This window comes from Gouania willdenowi, chromosome 10 (genome assembly GCF_900634775.1).
Source record: "Gouania willdenowi chromosome 10, fGouWil2.1, whole genome shotgun sequence".
NCBI lineage: Eukaryota > Metazoa > Chordata > Actinopteri > Blenniiformes > Gobiesocidae > Gouania > Gouania willdenowi.
The window spans coordinates 28,642,535-28,660,903 of record NC_041053.1 but is presented as its reverse complement, the minus strand read 5'-3'; the positions used below and the strand labels follow the sequence as shown (position 1 = coordinate 28,660,903).

General features: G+C 37.6%; 1 protein-coding gene and 1 long non-coding RNA gene across 2 annotated transcripts in view; both read right to left on the bottom strand.

The window, feature by feature from the left end:
• Nucleotides 1-16,629, bottom strand: part of LOC114471093 (uncharacterized) — a 33,631-nt gene extending 17,002 nt beyond the window's left edge. Inside the window, exons 1-2 of the long non-coding RNA XR_003674942.1 lie at nucleotides 16,336-16,629; nucleotides 11,794-11,888 (exon numbers count right to left, since the gene is read on the bottom strand). This is a non-coding gene — a long non-coding RNA (uncharacterized LOC114471093). The remainder of the gene's footprint in view (nucleotides 1-11,793; nucleotides 11,889-16,335) is intronic.
• Nucleotides 5,679-7,465, bottom strand: sox3 (SRY-box transcription factor 3). Its single transcript, XM_028459672.1, has one exon. It carries the CDS (start codon nucleotides 7,128-7,130, stop codon nucleotides 6,228-6,230), a length of 903 nt encoding a protein of 300 aa, XP_028315473.1. The 5' UTR covers nucleotides 7,131-7,465; the 3' UTR covers nucleotides 5,679-6,227.
• Nucleotides 16,630-18,369: the final 1,740 nt, after the last annotated feature.

Sequence of the window (18,369 nt, the reverse complement as noted above, 5' to 3'; positions counted from 1 at the left end):
TGGGTATATGCATAAACATTGATTCATTTTCTCAGTTATTGCAGATTAGCCCAGGAGTTGGTCCACTTGGCAGAGCCAGGCAAAATTTAAGTGCAAGTAAAGTACTGCAGGGGGTCAAAAGAAAGGAAGGATGGAGATGAAGGAAGCGTGAGTGAGATTTAGCGAGGTCACAAGCTTTTCTCCACACACACACACAGTACACAAGATACACACACCAAGACCCTGAGAGACAAAGCCTCCACAGGCTCATCTGGGCAGCGCTGCTGGCCCTCAGGGACACACCTCCGAGAGAGATGGCCTGGCTAACTCTCCATGGCAACTAATCAATAAGTGACAGAGTCGGTCAGGACTGACCCGTAGCTTAGGGTGCTCCACCTCCCCCTACGTTCCCAGGGTTACACTCCCATAAACCTCACACACATATGTAGACAAAGGTACACTAAAAGACATAGTGCCCCGACTTGGCCGGCGACCTGAAGAGAACAGATTTTCTTTTGTACTTTGGCTACATTCAATAACTTTTTCTAACATACAGAGGACACATGCTTTGTGTACCGCTAATGTTTATGTGATGTGTGTGTTTAATTGGGGGGTGGGCACGTACATGTGCACAGGTTGCTGAATGAACACTGCTGCTGACAATAATGATATGATCAGAGGGCTCCTGATTGAGCCGAGTCACAACATGGCCTTTGTGTCTCTGTCAATCTGGGTTCCCTCTCACTGTCCTCAACAAACAATAATCAATATCTGTGGCCTAGATGAGAGGCCTAATCTTCCCCCCCACTTGAATTGTCTTGCAGCACTCCCATACTGACTTTGCTGTCCCTAGGCATCAGCACACATACACTTGGCCCCGTTTTTCCCCAGTCTCCAAGACAGGTCAGAACTCTAGTTTAGAAAATGAAAAAAGCTATACAATACATGCTCCAGGGTCCACAGACAAAAGTGATGAGTGCTACAGAAAGAGACCATCTGCGACAGAGGGATTTTTACACTACAGTGACTCGTTGAGTGTCTGAGCTTTTCCCAAACTAACCGTTTGTATGTAGGCTAATTGTCATTACAGGTTATTCAGGAAGAACCCCACTGATCCAGTTTTTTTCCTCTCGGTTATAAGTCATGTGCTATTCTGCGTGCGGAGGAGGATTTAAGAGATTTTACTTGAACCAAAATAACAAGCGAAAACAAGTTCAAGTAGAGCTAAGCCGAACAAAAACAACAAAAACGATCCTGACAGGAAAAACTCTGTAAACAGAAAACCTGGTAAGCATTAAAAAAAAAAAAAAAAACACACACACACAGATTCCTTCTGTCTCAGCTACTCAGGTGATTTGCGTTTGTTTGGTTTTGTTTTGGACAAAAGAGGCCGTAATCCTGACTTATATTTGACAAGTCTCATATTCACACACACCTGCTGGGACAAAATAAACACACCTTCAGAGACAAACACTTTTATGGATGACCCTCGCATTAGGGCCTAAGACAGGATAAACCCTAAAGCGGGCTTGTTGACATGATATGATACAGAGACAAGCCCATTCTGGAATTGACTGATGCACAAAAAGCCACATCACAGGAAAACTTGAGCACAGTGAAATCAGCAGTACATAAGTTAATCATCAATATGACAACTTTGTTTGGTAATCTCAATTTTGGAATTATTTTTAAAGCCCATTAACTAAATATGAATATTTGCTATTGGATTAGATTGATTAGAGACACTTGAGGAGAATAAAAAAAAATCCATATAATGTACTTAAATTAATGCAAAACAGGAGGAAAAAGCCTGGATACAACAATCGTACGGTTATAGCATGTTTAAGTGGTGTTCTTTTGACTTTTTAGGTGTTTTTAACCCTCTGCCAGAATGAATGGGCTAATACAGATTGCCATGTGGATAATAGTGTATTTTAACATTGTGAAGCTGGTCCATGGCGAGGAACAGAAGACAAGTCTAATGCAGTAAAAGAAAATATCAAAATGATTGTATTTTTTCATGTGAATCTACAAAAAAAAAAATAAAGCTTGAGGAAAATCCCGAAATAATATCCAACATAATATTTATTTGCTTTTAAAAGTAATTTAACACCATCCTTCATGTACATCCCCTACTTCATAGCCCCACAGCATCTTGGGCGCCTCAGAGTCTATAATTGCTCTAATTTACTTTTCACTGACATAAACATGAGTAACTTGCTTCTGGGCGGATGCAGTTTCTTGAATAGCGGCATACTTGTCTTTGAAGCATTTCCCATTCAGCATTCCTTGTGGTTGTGTAAGGCACGGTGATCCAACCACAGCTATCATTAATGAGACATTTGCATCACGCAAGAAGTCAGCCCAGGACCTGAACATTTTGGGATGCACTTCAAAGGCAAGAGGCATGACTAAAAAAATGGTCAAATGTGATTTTCTAGTGTCTCTGGTGAGTGTTGTCAAGTAAATGAGTGAGTGAGTGAGTGAGTGAGTGAGTGAGTGAGTGAGTGAGTGAGTGGAGTGGGTGAGTGAAGGAGGATGGTGCAGAGGAGAGAGAGGGAAGGCTCAGTGGGTCAGCCCAAAAGCCCTGACCCCAGGAGGATTTGATGCCATTTTCCCACGCAGGGAGCCGACCTGAGAGGAGCTTGTTAACAACATCTGCCCCAGTTCAGAGAGATTAACTGCAAGCCCAACCCCCACACCTCTACATGCACGCACACACACACATGCACGCACGTCACTCTCCTGTCAATTTCACTACCTCATACAGGTCCTACTACTCTTAACAGGCCTGCCCGAGCCGGACAGGCCACTCCATGCCTGATCAACCCTGTGAAAAAATGGCCTCCTTCAGATTTTCTCCTCAGAACAAATCGATACTGTCCCATCACTCACCACTTCACTTACACTCAAGATATTGTCTTAACATCTCAATCTGTGCACCAGGAGAGCTTTCAGATTTGAGGTTGAGATTAATAAAAGTTGAGAGCATGTTGAGGTGTGTTCCCATGACAAGTCGTCCAGCCAGTCAAACAGGAGAGTCGGTGATGTCACAATCGTCCTGTCTGTCAGACAAATTTGTGTAATGACTTTTCCACTCATCATATTGACGTAAAAAAAAATAGGAGACACTCGGTGCACATTCCAACAACTTGCGTGGAGGGAACTTCTCACAAGATGAGCAACTGACAAGGATTTGTTGTGGCGTAATATGAGGGCTGCCATGTTTAAAAACAAACAAACAAAAAAACAAGAACGACTAAAGCATTGCCCATGGCTCTAGCACAGCTAAGCATGTCTTGTACATATAAAGGTAAGCACACACAAGGGCAGAATCCACTGGGAATCCGCTGAATCCATGTTCTACAGGGCTATAATTAGGTTAGTTTTTTGGAGAGGGGGTTAAACAAACAGGGGCTGTGAGGTCATAGGCAGATGGAAGTGGGATATGCCTGCACTTGCTGAGTGGGCACTGAGCTCCACATGACAGGAGAGCGAGAGAGAGAGGCCCTCTGGCCACTCAGCAGGGGGAGTGCGAGGGGAGATTAAGGGGGCAAGGGGGCGGGAGGAAGCCCCAGCTCCGATACACCACCACCAATACCGTAGTTGTGCACTGTCCAAAATACAACACATGCGTCCACATTTGAAGTCAGAGTGAGAGTTTTCCTGCACTATTCCCAGGGATTCATCAATTCATTCATTTGTTTTTCAAGTTTTTATTGGTGGGGAAATACACTTTTGAATGTATTAATATTTTTCTGACATCAGCTTTTAATCTAAAAAGTAATACCAAATCATTTTCTGATAGTTTTTCATATTATTAGAAATTAATCAATGAATTCAATTTTGCAGTTAAAGTTTTTATTGGGTGGCGGAGGAAAGAAAATATTGAATGTATTAATATTTTTTCTTACATCAGCTTTGAATCAAAAGTCATGTCAAATCCATTTTTGATAGTCTTTCCTACACTATTCCCAGAAATTAATCAATGAATTCAATTTTGAAGTTCAAGCTTTTATTTTATTTTTTTGGGGGAAGAAACATTTTAATGTATTAAGATTTATTTATTTTTATTTTTTTAAAACAGCTTGGAATCAAAAGTCATGTCAAATCCTTTTTGATAGTCTTTCCTACACTATTCTCAGAAATGAATCAATTTATTCAATTTTGCAGTTTAAGCTTTTACTTGGGACATTTTTTAATGTATTATTTTTTTAAATTTTGAATCAAAAGTCATGTCAAATTCTTTTCTGACAGTCTTTCCTATTCCTAGAAATTAAACAATGAATTTCATTTTGCCGTTAATGTTTTTATTACGGGGGAAAATAAACTTCTGAAGGTATTGATGTTTGTTTTTAATAGACATCAGATTTGAATCAAAAAAGTAATGTCAAATCATTTTCTGTTAGTCCTCACTATAACTTGCTGTCTTGACCGAGAAGGATGAGCAGGTGGAAGACCTCCTGCTGTTACATCATTTCCTGAATTTAACTTAAAAATCCAAACTTTGTCCAAACCCCCTGAAACAAGGAAGAGGAAAAGCTGCTTAATTACAAAGAAATGACTTAGAGGGTGTGATTAGGTGACGGGTGGCTGCTGGAACGCTGGAGTGATTTAAAACCCTGTCAGTGAATGCAGGGAGGTCTGGATAATCTTTCCTTCTCAAAGGTGTGTGGGGCTAATCCAGGCTGCTGTGGATCAAATCCCACTGAGAGTGTGGGAAGGCATGGCTAGGATGGCCACTGCAACAGCATCACACTGTTGGACTAAACACCTTCCTTCATATCACAGTCAGGCAACAATAAAGTAATCAATCATGACAATTTTATCTAAACACTACACACAAAACACAACCTGATGTAATTTCAAATGTTTCTGAGCAGTCAACCAACTCATGAAATAAAGCTAAAAGATCAGTCTTGGGAAGGAAATAAATTGCTTCGACAGCAAATTAATAAATATATAGTAGATTGCTGTGAGAAATAAAATGAGATACATAATTAAAAGTTACAACCCATTTTATTTAGTTTTGACAAAAGGTGAGACATGTTAAAACACTTAACCAAAAGTGTAAAATTTAAACGAAACCAATCGTTGATGGCTCTGGAAAAAATAAGTTTTACAAAACAATGAGCGTGAAAATATTTCTGTAAAAAACATGTTAGTATAAGAAGTTCAAATTCAGTAAAGTGTTGCTTGATTTATTAATGAGAATTAACAATTGGCGTCACTTAAGTTTTAAAGATTAAATTTAAATTCTGAGAGTGATGAAAATGTTGCGATGTAAGGCTGCAAACCATACAACATTAAAGCATCGTTTAATTGTTAAAGTTAATTTCTTTTTTAGAAAATAATGTGCGTAAATTACTTTTGATGTTAACCCTCCAGAGTAAAGTTTTTAAAAATGTCTGCAAAGTAAGTGTACACCACCCAACCTTATAGTCTTTACTAAAACATTTTAACACAGAGTGAACAATAATTTATACACTTTTGAAGACACAACTACACTTTTAATCCAAGCGGTCTTCCCAGTACAAATTTACAAATAAAGATGGAGTCATGGATCACGTTTCGTAGAAATTTATTCAGCATTTAGAAGATGGTTTTAAAATATGTATGAACGTCAGTTTAAATAAACTTTTTTCAAGAGTAAACATGACACTGAAAAAAAAAAAAAAAAAAAAAACCATCACAGAACAAAATTTACAAAAAACAAAATTGAACATTTCCACATGATGAAAACAAAAAACAGTGGGTTCAAAAAGCTAAAATGAAAAACAAAAAAAAAAACACTATAAATAAAAACTTGCTTTTGCGACCCGCACAGTCTCATTGAACATCGTTTAAACTAGTGTGGGGGGAGAAAACAAAAGACTAAAAAAGAAATTTAGACACAGTCGAGACAACTGACTTTCTACAAATTAAGTGTAAACATTGATGTATCATTTTCTCCATCCATCCAGCTTTTCTTTTTTTTTTTTTTGTGAAACAACATTAGTCTCATGCCTTTTAAATTGACAGGAAAATATGGCATTTAAAATATAGAAGTCCATTTCTTCTACAGACGCTTGATTGCTTTAAACTTGGGGATAAAAAGCCTCTTGATATTCTTGAGCTCAACGTTCACCTTCGGTCGATGATATCAAGAGGACTTTCAGTGAAACTATTTCAATCATTGTTCAGCAACCATAAAAGTTCAAGTATCCGACGTACTTTTTTTTTGTTAAAGTTCGAGTCCCGTGCGCCTCTCAGATGTGGGTGAGCGGTAGAGTCCCGTTGACGCCCGTCCCTGCGCTCTGGTAGTGCGGGTGGACGCTGTGTAACCGGCTGCTCTGCAGAGACGAGTGCTCCGCGCCTTCTCCACCGGGAGGCAGATACATGCTTATCATATCCCTCAGGTCCCCCAAGCACGCCCGCTGCGAGTGGGACGTGATGGCCGGAGGCGGAGAGCTGGGTTCGGTCTTACACACTGACGCCATGGAGCTGAGCCCCATGGCGCTGGAGGTCTGCTGCGTGTACGCCGGGGACATGCTGTACGTAGAAGCCGCGTTCATGTAGGTCTGCGCCGAGGACATCATGGGATACTGAAGGCCGGCCATCTCGTACCGGTGCATCTGCTGGATCTGGGGGCTGTTCATGCCGTGGTGCTGGGGATACGCCAGCGGGTCCTGCATCAGGCTGTACGCACCGTTCGTCCACCCGTTCATGTGCGCGTACCCGTCCATCCGCTGTCCCACAGACACAGAGTTGTTGACGGCGTTGGATCCCGGTGCCAACAGCCCGCCGGGCAACGAGTATTTGTCTTTTTTAAGCAAGGTCTTGGTCTTCCTGCGGGGTCGGTATTTATAATCCGGGTGCTCCTTCATGTGCATGGCGCGCAGACGCTTGGCCTCGTCGATGAAGGGCCTCTTCTCAGCGTCGGTCAGAAGTTTCCAATCTGCACCAAGTCTCTTGCTGATCTCAGAGTTGTGCATTTTGGGGTTTTCTTGCGCCATCTTCCTCCGCTGACCCCTGGACCAAACCATGAAGGCGTTCATCGGCCGCTTCACCCGCTCCTGGTCGCTGGCGCTGCTGTTCTTTGCGCCCGGAACCGAGCCCGAGTTGGACTGCGGGAGCGGGGTCTTGATCTCGGTTTCCATCATGTTGTACATTCTCGGCGGCTGTGATGAGTGGTTCACCCACAGGTGCGTAGAAAAAGTTCAGCAGAAGTCAAAGAGGTAGAAGCACTGACAGGTCTCTCATTAGTAGCAGGTGGGGTGGAAAAGTTTTTACCCCCAAAAAGAGGCAGAAGTGGCTGCGAGTGCCTCAAAGTTTCCCTGCCGCTGTGAGCTGGTCCTGTTCTGTCTGTAAGCTCTGGCGTTGAAATCTGTGTGAGCTGCTTGTTGGCCAAGCACACCGGTTAATAGGCCCAGAGGCCGAACCATGTGATGTAGATTGACAGCGGGACAATAGAGCCCCAGCGACCAATCAGCGCGCAGCTTTCCACTTCCAGCGTCAAGCAACTCTGCAGAAATTTAGAACGCACAAATATGAATATTTAAATAAAAACCTCATCTTGAGAGAATAATATTCCTCTTATTTGTGTCACTTTATACTTTTATCGACAAATTAAAAATAAGAAATAAAGCGGTAAACATTTGGAATAAAAAAAAAAAATGAGGTTAAGTGTTTCATGCAAGTTTGAGACAAGTTTGTCAGACAATAAATATGCTTTATCGTTGCTTTTTAAACAGCACTGTCAGAATATTAATTGTCAGACTTCTTTACTCATTATAGGAACGTGTAAATATTTTATTGAAATCTTCTCACTTTGTGTTTTTGACTTGTTTTAGAAATTAACCTGTTTTGTGACAGTCCTCTTTTTTTTAAAAAAAAATAATTTTTCAACTTTTGTCAATCACATTAGCAAATTTGTGTGAAGCACTTTGACCTGTAATTGAATTTGTAAGGAAGGTGCTATTGATTAATAAAGTTTGATTGACTGACTGATAATTATAGAAACAAATTTGACAATAATGGGCAACTTATAGAAGTTGAAAATAATAAAATATGTCATCAGAAGGAGTTTCTGTACAAACCCATATAATATATATATATATATATATATATATATATATATATATATATATATATATATATATATATATATTAATATATTAATAAAAGAAAAAGAAAGAGAGAAAAGTAGATTGCAGACATCATTTATTTTATTTTATTATGTATTGTTTTTTTAGTTTTACGTGTTCAAAAATAAATAAATCAAATATAAATAGATGAGTCAGATGGCATTAGTAAATAAGCTACATTCTAAATTTTGGTAATGCTGTCGTGCATTTGCAACATAAAAAAAAAAGTACAAGTCAATGTGGCAAATAACATGATTGGTTTTAGATTTCCACCTAAATAATGACTTGTCAAAGATTATTTAATTGAACAACTTTTCTAAAATATGTGTCAAATACGTAAAAAAATCAAATGAAAAAGTGCTTGGGTTTGATTTCGCAGACTTGATGGATAATGTGCCAACAGTCCAAAAGTTTAAAGCATGAACGACCTCTTGTGGAGGAGAGCAGCCATTCTCTTTAGTGTGTGAAGAGGTGAAAGTTTACTCTAACACTTTAAACACAGGGGTTACGCCTCTCTCGGTCACCTTGGACAACTCTCACCCGCTGTTTTGACTCGCCTTGTTTTTTTGCCACTCTCAGCAGTGTTGGTGTCGGTGTAGTTGATTTGCATGTCGGCCATCGAAACCGCTTTTGTCCACCGGGGTCAGCTCTCACACCTGCTAATGAGTGGCCGCAGAGACGCAACGAGCCCAGTTAACACCTCCGCACCACGTTACATGTGCATATTTTAGGGTGATTCACCTCCTGCGGGGCTTTGACGCCTCAAATGGAGCTACTGTGCGCGGCGCCGGGAAACCTCAGGCGGTGTGACTTATATACAGTAACAGCATCATATGGATGGACGAAGGATGGGAGCATCTGTTAAAAAATAAATTAAAAAAAAGTTGCTTCAAAAAAATATAAGGACTCTATCGTTGTTCTGGGGTAAAATGATAAAATGGACTTCAAACTTTCAGCCAATGTCGCTTTCCCTCTGTTGGAGCAAAAATCAAAGTGAAAAACAAATTGAAAAAATAAAAAATAAAGCAACAAATCTCATGTCAAACGCATAATAAAAAAAATAATAAAAAGTGTAACCAGTTACTGTCATTTAACACGCCGTTATTTAGTATTACTAAGCATAACTGTTTATGAGTTTTATAATTTGTTATGTTTTTATGCTAATTTAAATGTTTTAAATATTTTTTGTTCCCTTGTCTGCTTTCTTTTTACAACTAGCTCTTTCTTATTTTATAATGTTTTTAATTATTTTATTAACTTACTTCTGTGTGCAATTCGTCTCTAAACCTTTTTTCTTTTTTTAAATCATATTTAACTTTTGTCAATCACATCAAAACATTTCTGTGAAACACTGATATACAATTAAAATTGTAAAAACGTTTTCGAAAAATGTAATTTGACAGTTTGATAAACGCATATCACTTGTTTTTGATATTTGTAATTATAATTACCACTTAAGTTAAATAAAAAAGAAATAAATTGTATTTCAAACCATTTTTTTGGTGTCATTTTATCATCTTTTTAATTATTTTTATTAAATTACATCTATGTGCATAGTCTAAACCTTTATTATTATTATTATTATTATTATTATTATTATTATTATTATTATTATTATTATTGTCAATCACGTTAGCAAATTTCTGTGAAACACTTTGATCTACAATATGGAAAATATGTCATCAAAGAAGTTTCTGTACACAAACCCATGGGTGTATATGTTTTACTCTGTTTAACTCTTTTTAACTAAAAAGAAAGAAAATTAGTTTGCAGACGTTTCATATTAAATTATTAACCCATGTATTTTATTTATTTATTTATTGACGTTATTGAGTCCGATTTATGGTGAGGGAGGGCCAATATTTCACTATAGCGACATAGTTGTAGTAAATCAACAGGAAATAAAGAGACATCCATTCATGAATTTAATTTTCACATTCAATGGGGCGCGACATATACAGCTGAGGAGCAATAAAAAAAAAAAAAAAAAAAAAAAAACCAACGCCCAATTAGTCGTCATCTAATTCTCAGGGACCTGCCATTTGTTTATCTGATCTCAATACTGATCCGCTTGTAATCTGCTTATAGAAAGAGACCGGACAGACACAGGGGAGAGAGAGGGGAGGTAGGTAAAGACACACCGGGAGGAACAGGCAGTTTGATAATGAGGGGCCTCTGTGCGGCTAATTTCCTAATTAAGGAATAGGACCACCATGCGTTGTGAGCCCTGAGGGGCTCTCAGAGCGCACGGCTGCAGAATCCCACTGTCACTGTTGGACAACAGCACGTCAAACGGTATTAACGCAGTGTTTAATATAACATGCACTCAATCTAATAACATTTAAACACATCGATTTCAAATTAAAAGCATTATAGGCTGTGCGAAAATGTTTTATTTTCAGTTTTAGTATATATATATATATATATATATATATATATATATATATATATTATAGACTCATTGTATCAGAAGTAAGCATTTTATTTTTAATCTACATGCTGTCAAGCTTCTGGAATTATAAAAGCTTTAAAGGAAAGGTTTGTTCTGTGATTTGAGGCCTTTAGAAAATAAAACAAACGCTAGACATTTGCGCAGAACTTTAAATGCAATTTAAAAAAAATAAAATAAATTCGCTATTGCCACCCTTGAAAATTCGTATTTTAATCCCGTTTCATTGAATTCATTGAAGATTTAGGGTCAGATACTTAGAATTTATTTGGGACAAATTTAATCCTAAAATACCGACTCACCAGAAGTACCTACTTTGTAATTATTATCATTATTTTAGTTAAATAAAATCAGATTTTCAGGCCGAAAATAATCTAATAACCAAAAGTCACATTCAGGGCCACATAGCTTTATTTTTACGTGTCCGTTTTAGACCCCACGACCCCCAGAATCAATAACTTTTTTTTGTTTCAGCTCGGTGACTGCAGACAAGGCCTTTGAGAAACTAATTAACAAAGAATAGGTTTTCAATTACAAGCACAATAGGGACTGTCTCATTAGGATTTGCATGATTTTTGGACCAGGCATGCAAATGAAGACGCAATTTACGCACGGTCTGCTGTTCCCATTGTGCGGTGTGAATGTCTAAAGTCCTCCCAGTTCAACACAGGTAAAAAAAAAAAAAAAAAAATTAGGGGTAATTTACAGGAATAAAAGTGCTTGTGACCTGAAATTGCTCCTGGAATAACATAGCCTACTCAACAATCTCCAATGTTTGTGGAACGCTTTAGATGAATAAACACATTTCTATTTTAAGGATGTCTTAACTGGAACTTTTTTTGTTTTGAATGTTCCAACAGCTATTTTTGATTCACATGACAGATTGCCTTAAAGTTAGTAAAACAAGTAAAATAAACATATAAAACTTAAGTACATTAAATATATTAATATTGCTAAATGTGAATACAAAGTTGGTGTTTTTTTTTTTTTTTTTTTAAATGATGAATACAAAAACAAAAATAGTTTTAAACACTTTAACATAATATGATATTACTTAGTAAAGTGCACTGTTAAGGTATACAGAAAAATAATCAGCAAAACCTTCAGAATGAAAATACTAGTGTGTGAAAAAGTCAAGCACATTTAAAATGTGTGGCATTTGTCAACATATATATATATTTTAAATTTATTTATCATGATCTACCCTGGTATCGGGAGCGTATACGAGTAAAAACTCACCTTATGTTGACATTCTGACAATCATTTCTGACAGTGAAAGCATTTCTTTGTGGTTATTATGAGAAGGAAGGTAGAAAACTGCTATATATCTGGACCTTGAAAAAGAGGAAAAACAACACAGAGAAAATAGATGCGTTGGTTTTCATGAGTCTTGCATGATGGTCAACTCTGCATTTGACCCTCGCTGTGTCGTAATCATTGTTGTGTTTATTGCTGATCACTGTTGGTTAGGGAGTAAGGGTAAGAAAAAAATCGATTCTGCAATTTAGAGCGATATTTCACGGCACGATTATCATATCGATGAAAAAAAAATGTCTGAATCGAATTTTTTAATCATGTTTTTTTAATTGAAAAAAAACAATAATAATAATAATAATTGTACTAAGATATACCTAACTCCTCAATGCATTTTAGCTTGGAAGTTGATTGCTTCATTTTCATAAAACATACTGGACACTTTTATAGATTTATGAGATGACTTTAAAAATAATAATAATTTAAAAACATAACATTCAGAATCTGTTGTAGAAGCAAAACTTAAAACATTTTTAAAAAAACGTAATTTGACAGTTTGATAAATAGGCCACTTGTTTTTATATATATACACATTTGTATACTTTAATTACAGTTAGTTGCTATTTACTTGTTCACACAAGTTTTAAAAAAATTAAATACATTGTACGTCATACCAATTTTTATACTTGTAAAGGTGAAATTTGTAATTATTGATATACATCGCGATGCATATCATATGGTTTAGTATCAGGACATATCGGTATATATTGTATTGTGACACGCAAATCGTGAATCGTATATCGTCAGATGCACCGCAATAAACACTCCCTATTGAGTGATTCTCAACTGGTGGGTTGGGACCCAAAAGTGGACTGGATGGGTCGTGGACAGCTGGTCAAAAATAAATAAATACTTATGTCTCTCATCTTGGACGTGTCTTTTATTTTGAAAGAAACTTTTTTTTTTTTTTTGACAAGCCTGTTGTAAAATGCATGTTGCGCAGGAAAATATATAGATTTAAGTACTAAAAAATGATTGTGTGTTTTCAACAGCTATTTTTTGAAAAACTAAATTTAATTGGTTGAATTAAAAAAAAAAAAGTGAGTCACGATTTAACGAGCATGGCAAAATGTGGGTCCCATGGTGAGGCTATAGTTGAGAACCCCTGTTATAAAGTGTTACGGCTGCATTCAACAGGCGGCTGTGGAGGGTATAACAGTAGCACGTATTAACCCCTGCTTGTAAAACAACATGCAAAGGGCTGTTTGCCTCTTGTCATCTAAAACCTATGAGCCTCTTTTTCTCTAGCCGGCAGGCCAAGCATGTCCTTCCTCATTATGTTACGTGTGTGCGTAAAGGCCAAGGCTGCTGACACACACCCAGTGTAATCTCTTTAACCCACCACTGTTATAAGCAGACAAGGCGTGACCACCCAGCACTACGCTCCATCACACTTTAGCTGCAGGAACGGATTTTTTTTCACCTCATCGCCTTATATCCCTCTGCTCATCATCCAGGGATGCTGCACATTTTGGCCACACACACACACACACACACATTACTGGGGTTAATCATAAAAGACAACTCAATATAACCTTGCGCAGCTGAGTGCAGTTCAAAATTCAAATGCAAACTGACTCTTGGGGCTTCCATTATTGACAAGCATCTTTAACTTGTGGTTATTGGCTAATGAGGCTGGAAGCAAAGGGAATTATATCATTGGAGAGGACACTGCATGGAGGAATTTTAATTGAAAACACAATGAATTTTTCACTCCTTGGTATCATTTCAGAGACAAAGAGTCTTTAGCAGATTTAGGAGAAAAATATTTAAACATTTGGTATATGATGCGTTAAATTAAAAATAAAACACAAGATTGCCAGTGAATTATACTCTATTCTCCAATGAGAGCAAATTTCAATTCAGTGTAAATTAGGCTGAAAATTTCAATGGTTTTGCTTCTAAATGACTCGAAATGTATTTTATTTATTAATCGAATGGAAAGGCATGTTTTCTGAGAAAGTCTGCTCCCTCTGATCTGTTAATATAATTCCAAACGTATACCATGCAACTTATCTACTGGAAACATATGAAATCTTAGTTAAAAAAAAAATCAAGTTGTGCTTGAACAGCCGGGGCACGTTCCCCTCATTCCAAAGTGTGATTTATTTGTCAGTGAACCAATGTCCACAGCCCAAAACTGCTGCATCTGAACACAATTATCAGCACCTCTGAAAGATAACCATTTTAACTACTGTTATTTCCTGACTTGCTAATTACGCCTCTTATTATTTCCCATGTATCTGTTAAATCATTGCCATGTTCGTGTGTGTGTGTGTGTGCCCCCCCCTCTCCAAAAACAATAGAAACTTTCTTCGGTTTTTGTTTGGAAGAAAGTGCTGAATCGACACTTTGCTTTTGCGCCATGCCCGAGCAAGCAGCCCTCTTTTGTTTTAGCCATAATTGAGATCCACACTAATCTGGCCTCTTTTAAAAAATGAATCAGTCCCATTGTCGAGGCCTCATTAGCCAAAGATATTATTGTGGGAATGCACAATTAATTTTGTGCGTAACTTTAATTAATTAAAAAACACCTAATTTTGTATGATGATTAATGCCACCGAGTTATCTGTATTTTTCTCCAAAATGAAAAGGTAAGTGATACAGCTCCAACAGTAATTGCAATAACTGGAATTATTAAGATCCAAAATCTAAGTATAAGGTAATTAGAAGACGTAATTTATGAAACCTTAAATCAAGAAACAAACAAGTATAAATTGACACATAAATCATGAGTACCTAATGGATGATTGGGCTTTGATTAGGGAGAAAATGACAAATCTCTGTTGCACGCCAGGAGTTTGATAAAGAAGATATTGCTCATAAATTTAGCCTCAGTCAAGGTCTCATTAAAAAAGCCATAATTTAATTAGGAGTTAGCCATCGCCCTCTAAATATATTAATTACCTTGCATGTGACGAGATAAGTACTGTGATTACTGCGTATTTCATTAGAGTACGTCTTCTGGGAGAAGAGCAAAGTGAGGTGGGGAAGCTGGCTGTGTTGACAAGATAATGAATGGGCCGAGCAGAGAGGAAACTGGTCACCTTCCCTTGGTTTGAGTCCCAAGAGGTGAGATAGAGGACGAAATGGGTTCAAGAAAATAGGAAAAAAAAGAAGGGTTTTATTCTTTTATTTTGATTAAAAACAGTTTTGATTCAATTTTAGTTAATTTGTCCCACTTCAGTAAAATCTGAGTAAACACATTTTAGCTCTGTAGTCAGTTCCACTTTTTCAGTAATGGAAGGAAAAATCTAAAATACTATTTATTAGAAAATAATAGTAATAAAAATAAAAGGCGACATGGGGGTTCTAGGTTTTTCAGGATAATGAAGTTGAATGTTTCAGTAAATAAAGAAATAAAACATTGATGACTTTACAATCACATTTAATTCATGAATTTGTGAGACATTATGAAATGTTTTGTATTTATAAAATAAATATATAAAATTACTTTTTAATTTTTTTTTATTTAAATAGATCTTCCCAAAAATGCATGTACCTCCATATGAGAACTACTGCACTAAAACATAATAAAATATTATGGGAAACAATTGGATAATTATGTAATAATGTTTAAAAAAAAAGTAATTGTTTTACACATGTGACATTTTAAGAGTTGAAGCTTTTAATGCATTAAAACTACAATTGTGTTATTAGCTTTAATCAAGAATTATTGCCTTTCCTTAGTTATAGTTATGTTCCATTCTTGTTGCTTTTCACTGAAACAATTGACTTTTAGGAAAATGTGCAACAGAAAAATAATAAAAACAAAAACACAACCTTATTTTTATTTTCTATTTTAATACGTTTTTGCTTTTTCCTCAGCACGTGAATTCCTGTATACATTATTTGGACACGCAAATACATCAAATCCAGATGTGTGTAGAGGGATGTGGAAGCGATGGCCCATTGCTCGCTGCACATATGTGTCAATTAAACATATAAGATGTCACAGCACAGCTTTGAGGAGGTTTTGCAGTCTCGCTCCTCTTCAGGTTTGACAGCAGTACAAAGAGCCTAAGCTTTACTATTATCTGGAAGCAAGCTCTCATTCTTGCTTTTATCATTCTCTTCACTTACACAGGCATATGGAGCTGTGCCTAAAGTCACCAATGCATCTCGTGTGGGGCATGTAAGCATTGTTAAACCTGTCAAATAGGTTGTTAAGTGATGTGTGTGTGTGCACGAATACAAAAAATTTTAGCGTAACTATAGCTTTTTAGTATTCATACGTGTTTGGTGCTGTTGAGGTAATCGTTCCAGATGTACAAAATAAGTACCGTAACACCTTGTCATTTGGTAAATATTTAAAAAACAAGTCTTAAAAAAATATGTTTCCTCTCCAAAGAAAATTACTCATGCTAGACAAAGCTTCCTACAACATTTTCCAGAACGTCCCCTCCCTCTTCTCTCTTCGCTGCTATAACCTCCTCCCACTCTGGCCAGAAAATTGAGGACACTCACCATTCTCTCACTGGTCCCAAGGCTGTTGCTGCTGCTGCTGCTGCTGCTGCTTCCCAGTCTCTCTTCGACACACCTTTACCAGCAGCTGATTGTCAGCAGGCCCCAGAAGCTAGAGCATTGAATGAAAGATACATAGCAAAGGACCTAGACAGCCCCACAGCCTCAGCTGATTCTCTATAGCACGCTTATACTAATGCCGCTCTTAGGGCTAGAGAGGAATATAAACGTGGTAGTAGAGAGTAGAGCCGGGCAGTCACTGGTATGGTGGCGGCACACTGCTGCTGAGCTCTTCCTGCTCTGGGACCCATCTCATTCAGCCAAGATTGCTTCATACAAAAGTTGACAATGCACCAGTGAAAGCCATTGTTGATATTCAACATTTTTTAAATAGCTGAGCAGAATAGACAACATGGCAGTCTGCAAAACTTGGCAGGGAAAACTGACCTGGAGCTTCTTGTTTGGAAAGGGTTTGCCGTTATGTGAAAGGAGAAGACTATAGTGCTTTTTTTCTTTTCAAGAGCTTGAAAAACAAAACATCTCCCATCCCGGGAGAGCTGAGTATAATGCGTTTTGTTCAGCAAGAGGAAGACAATCACTCTGCATGGTCCATATGTATTCTCCACCCCAAAAAAACATAAAATCAGTGCAATCAGAGCCATTTTAAAACTAGATGTTATGTTTCAGACAATAAGCAATGGAGGAAGCGGGGGTGAGCAATATACACTGCCACAGATCTGACAAAGTGTCTCAAATGATACAAACGAGACAGTCGCACTGTCCAACAACATCCAGAGGAATGCCTCGCAGTATACGCAGCACTCTATTTCACTAATGTTGCACCAATGAGGACGATCTCTGCCTGACACTATTAACGGTGTTCTGTTTCTGTCATTGTCAACCTGACAAGCGTGCAGATTGATATGGATATTTAAGAAGCCTTTAACCTTCCATATGTCAGTACATCACAGCGCCGCTCGTGCCTCAGAAGCCATCAATACATCTAATGTGTGTAAATAGTATATGACAGCCCCCAGGCATGTGTCAGGGTTGTGTTTCCCGCGTCCTCGTGTCTTGTGGTATACGAGCAGGGAGGGGTGGGGGGTGGGGAGGGGGTGTTGGCTTAGGGCCATGTGATTAATGATTTCAAACACTACTAAGGAAGCAGCTGGGATACCCGAGTCCTTCATCCAACAACATATCCATTCACAGACAACATTGCAACAATATTTCTGATTTTGTCCACGCTAAAAACTATATAATATATTTTATTCCCCTTTTTTATGAGTTATTTATATCTGGCCGAGTGGTTAAGGAAGTGAGTTTGTAATTGAAGGGTCACCGGTTCAAATCTCACCTGGGCTATCACTGTGGCTGCCCAATGCTCCTCATGGGTTAAATGCAGAGAAATAATTTCATGTATGTAGCTTTACATAATGAAGGTGAGCTGTCACCCCTATGATTATCAACATTTATGTCAGCATTTAGTAAAATGACTGATTTGAGCATATGAATGTGTGTGTTTTTAAAGTCATTATCTGTGTGTTGTAATTTGGTGTATTTTTCTGTAATTTTCTGCATTTATGTTGCCGTTTTTGTGCGTTTTTGTGGTCACTTTCCAGATTCCGTTGTTGTTTTCTGTATTTTCCTGTCTTTTTGTGCAAATTTGTTGACAGTATGTGTGTCTTTGGAGCTATTCTGTAATGTGTTGTTTTTTGTGTTTTCTTAGTCATTTTGTTTGTTAGGTGGTTGTGTCTCTCTTTGTGGTTGGAATTTTTTGTGTATTTTGGAATTTTTTGTGTACTTTGTGCATTTTGATGTTGATTTGTGTGTTTTGGGAGTTATTTTTGAGGATTTGTTTTGGGGGCCTGCACAAATTTAGACTGGCTGCCAGTTGCCTATGTGTGCCCTACACCATCTTTACGTCCGTTTAGACTAAAAACAAATATCTGCTGTCCATTTTTTAGTTTTATGTGCAGGACTTCTGTCTACTTACTTGCTTGTGAAATGAGCCTGCTGATTTTTTCCCTGTCTCAG

Coding starts and splice junctions, on each gene's coding strand:
- sox3 (XM_028459672.1), bottom strand. CDS start 7,130: ATGTACAACATGATGGAAACCGAGATCAAGACCCCGCTCCCGCAGTCC.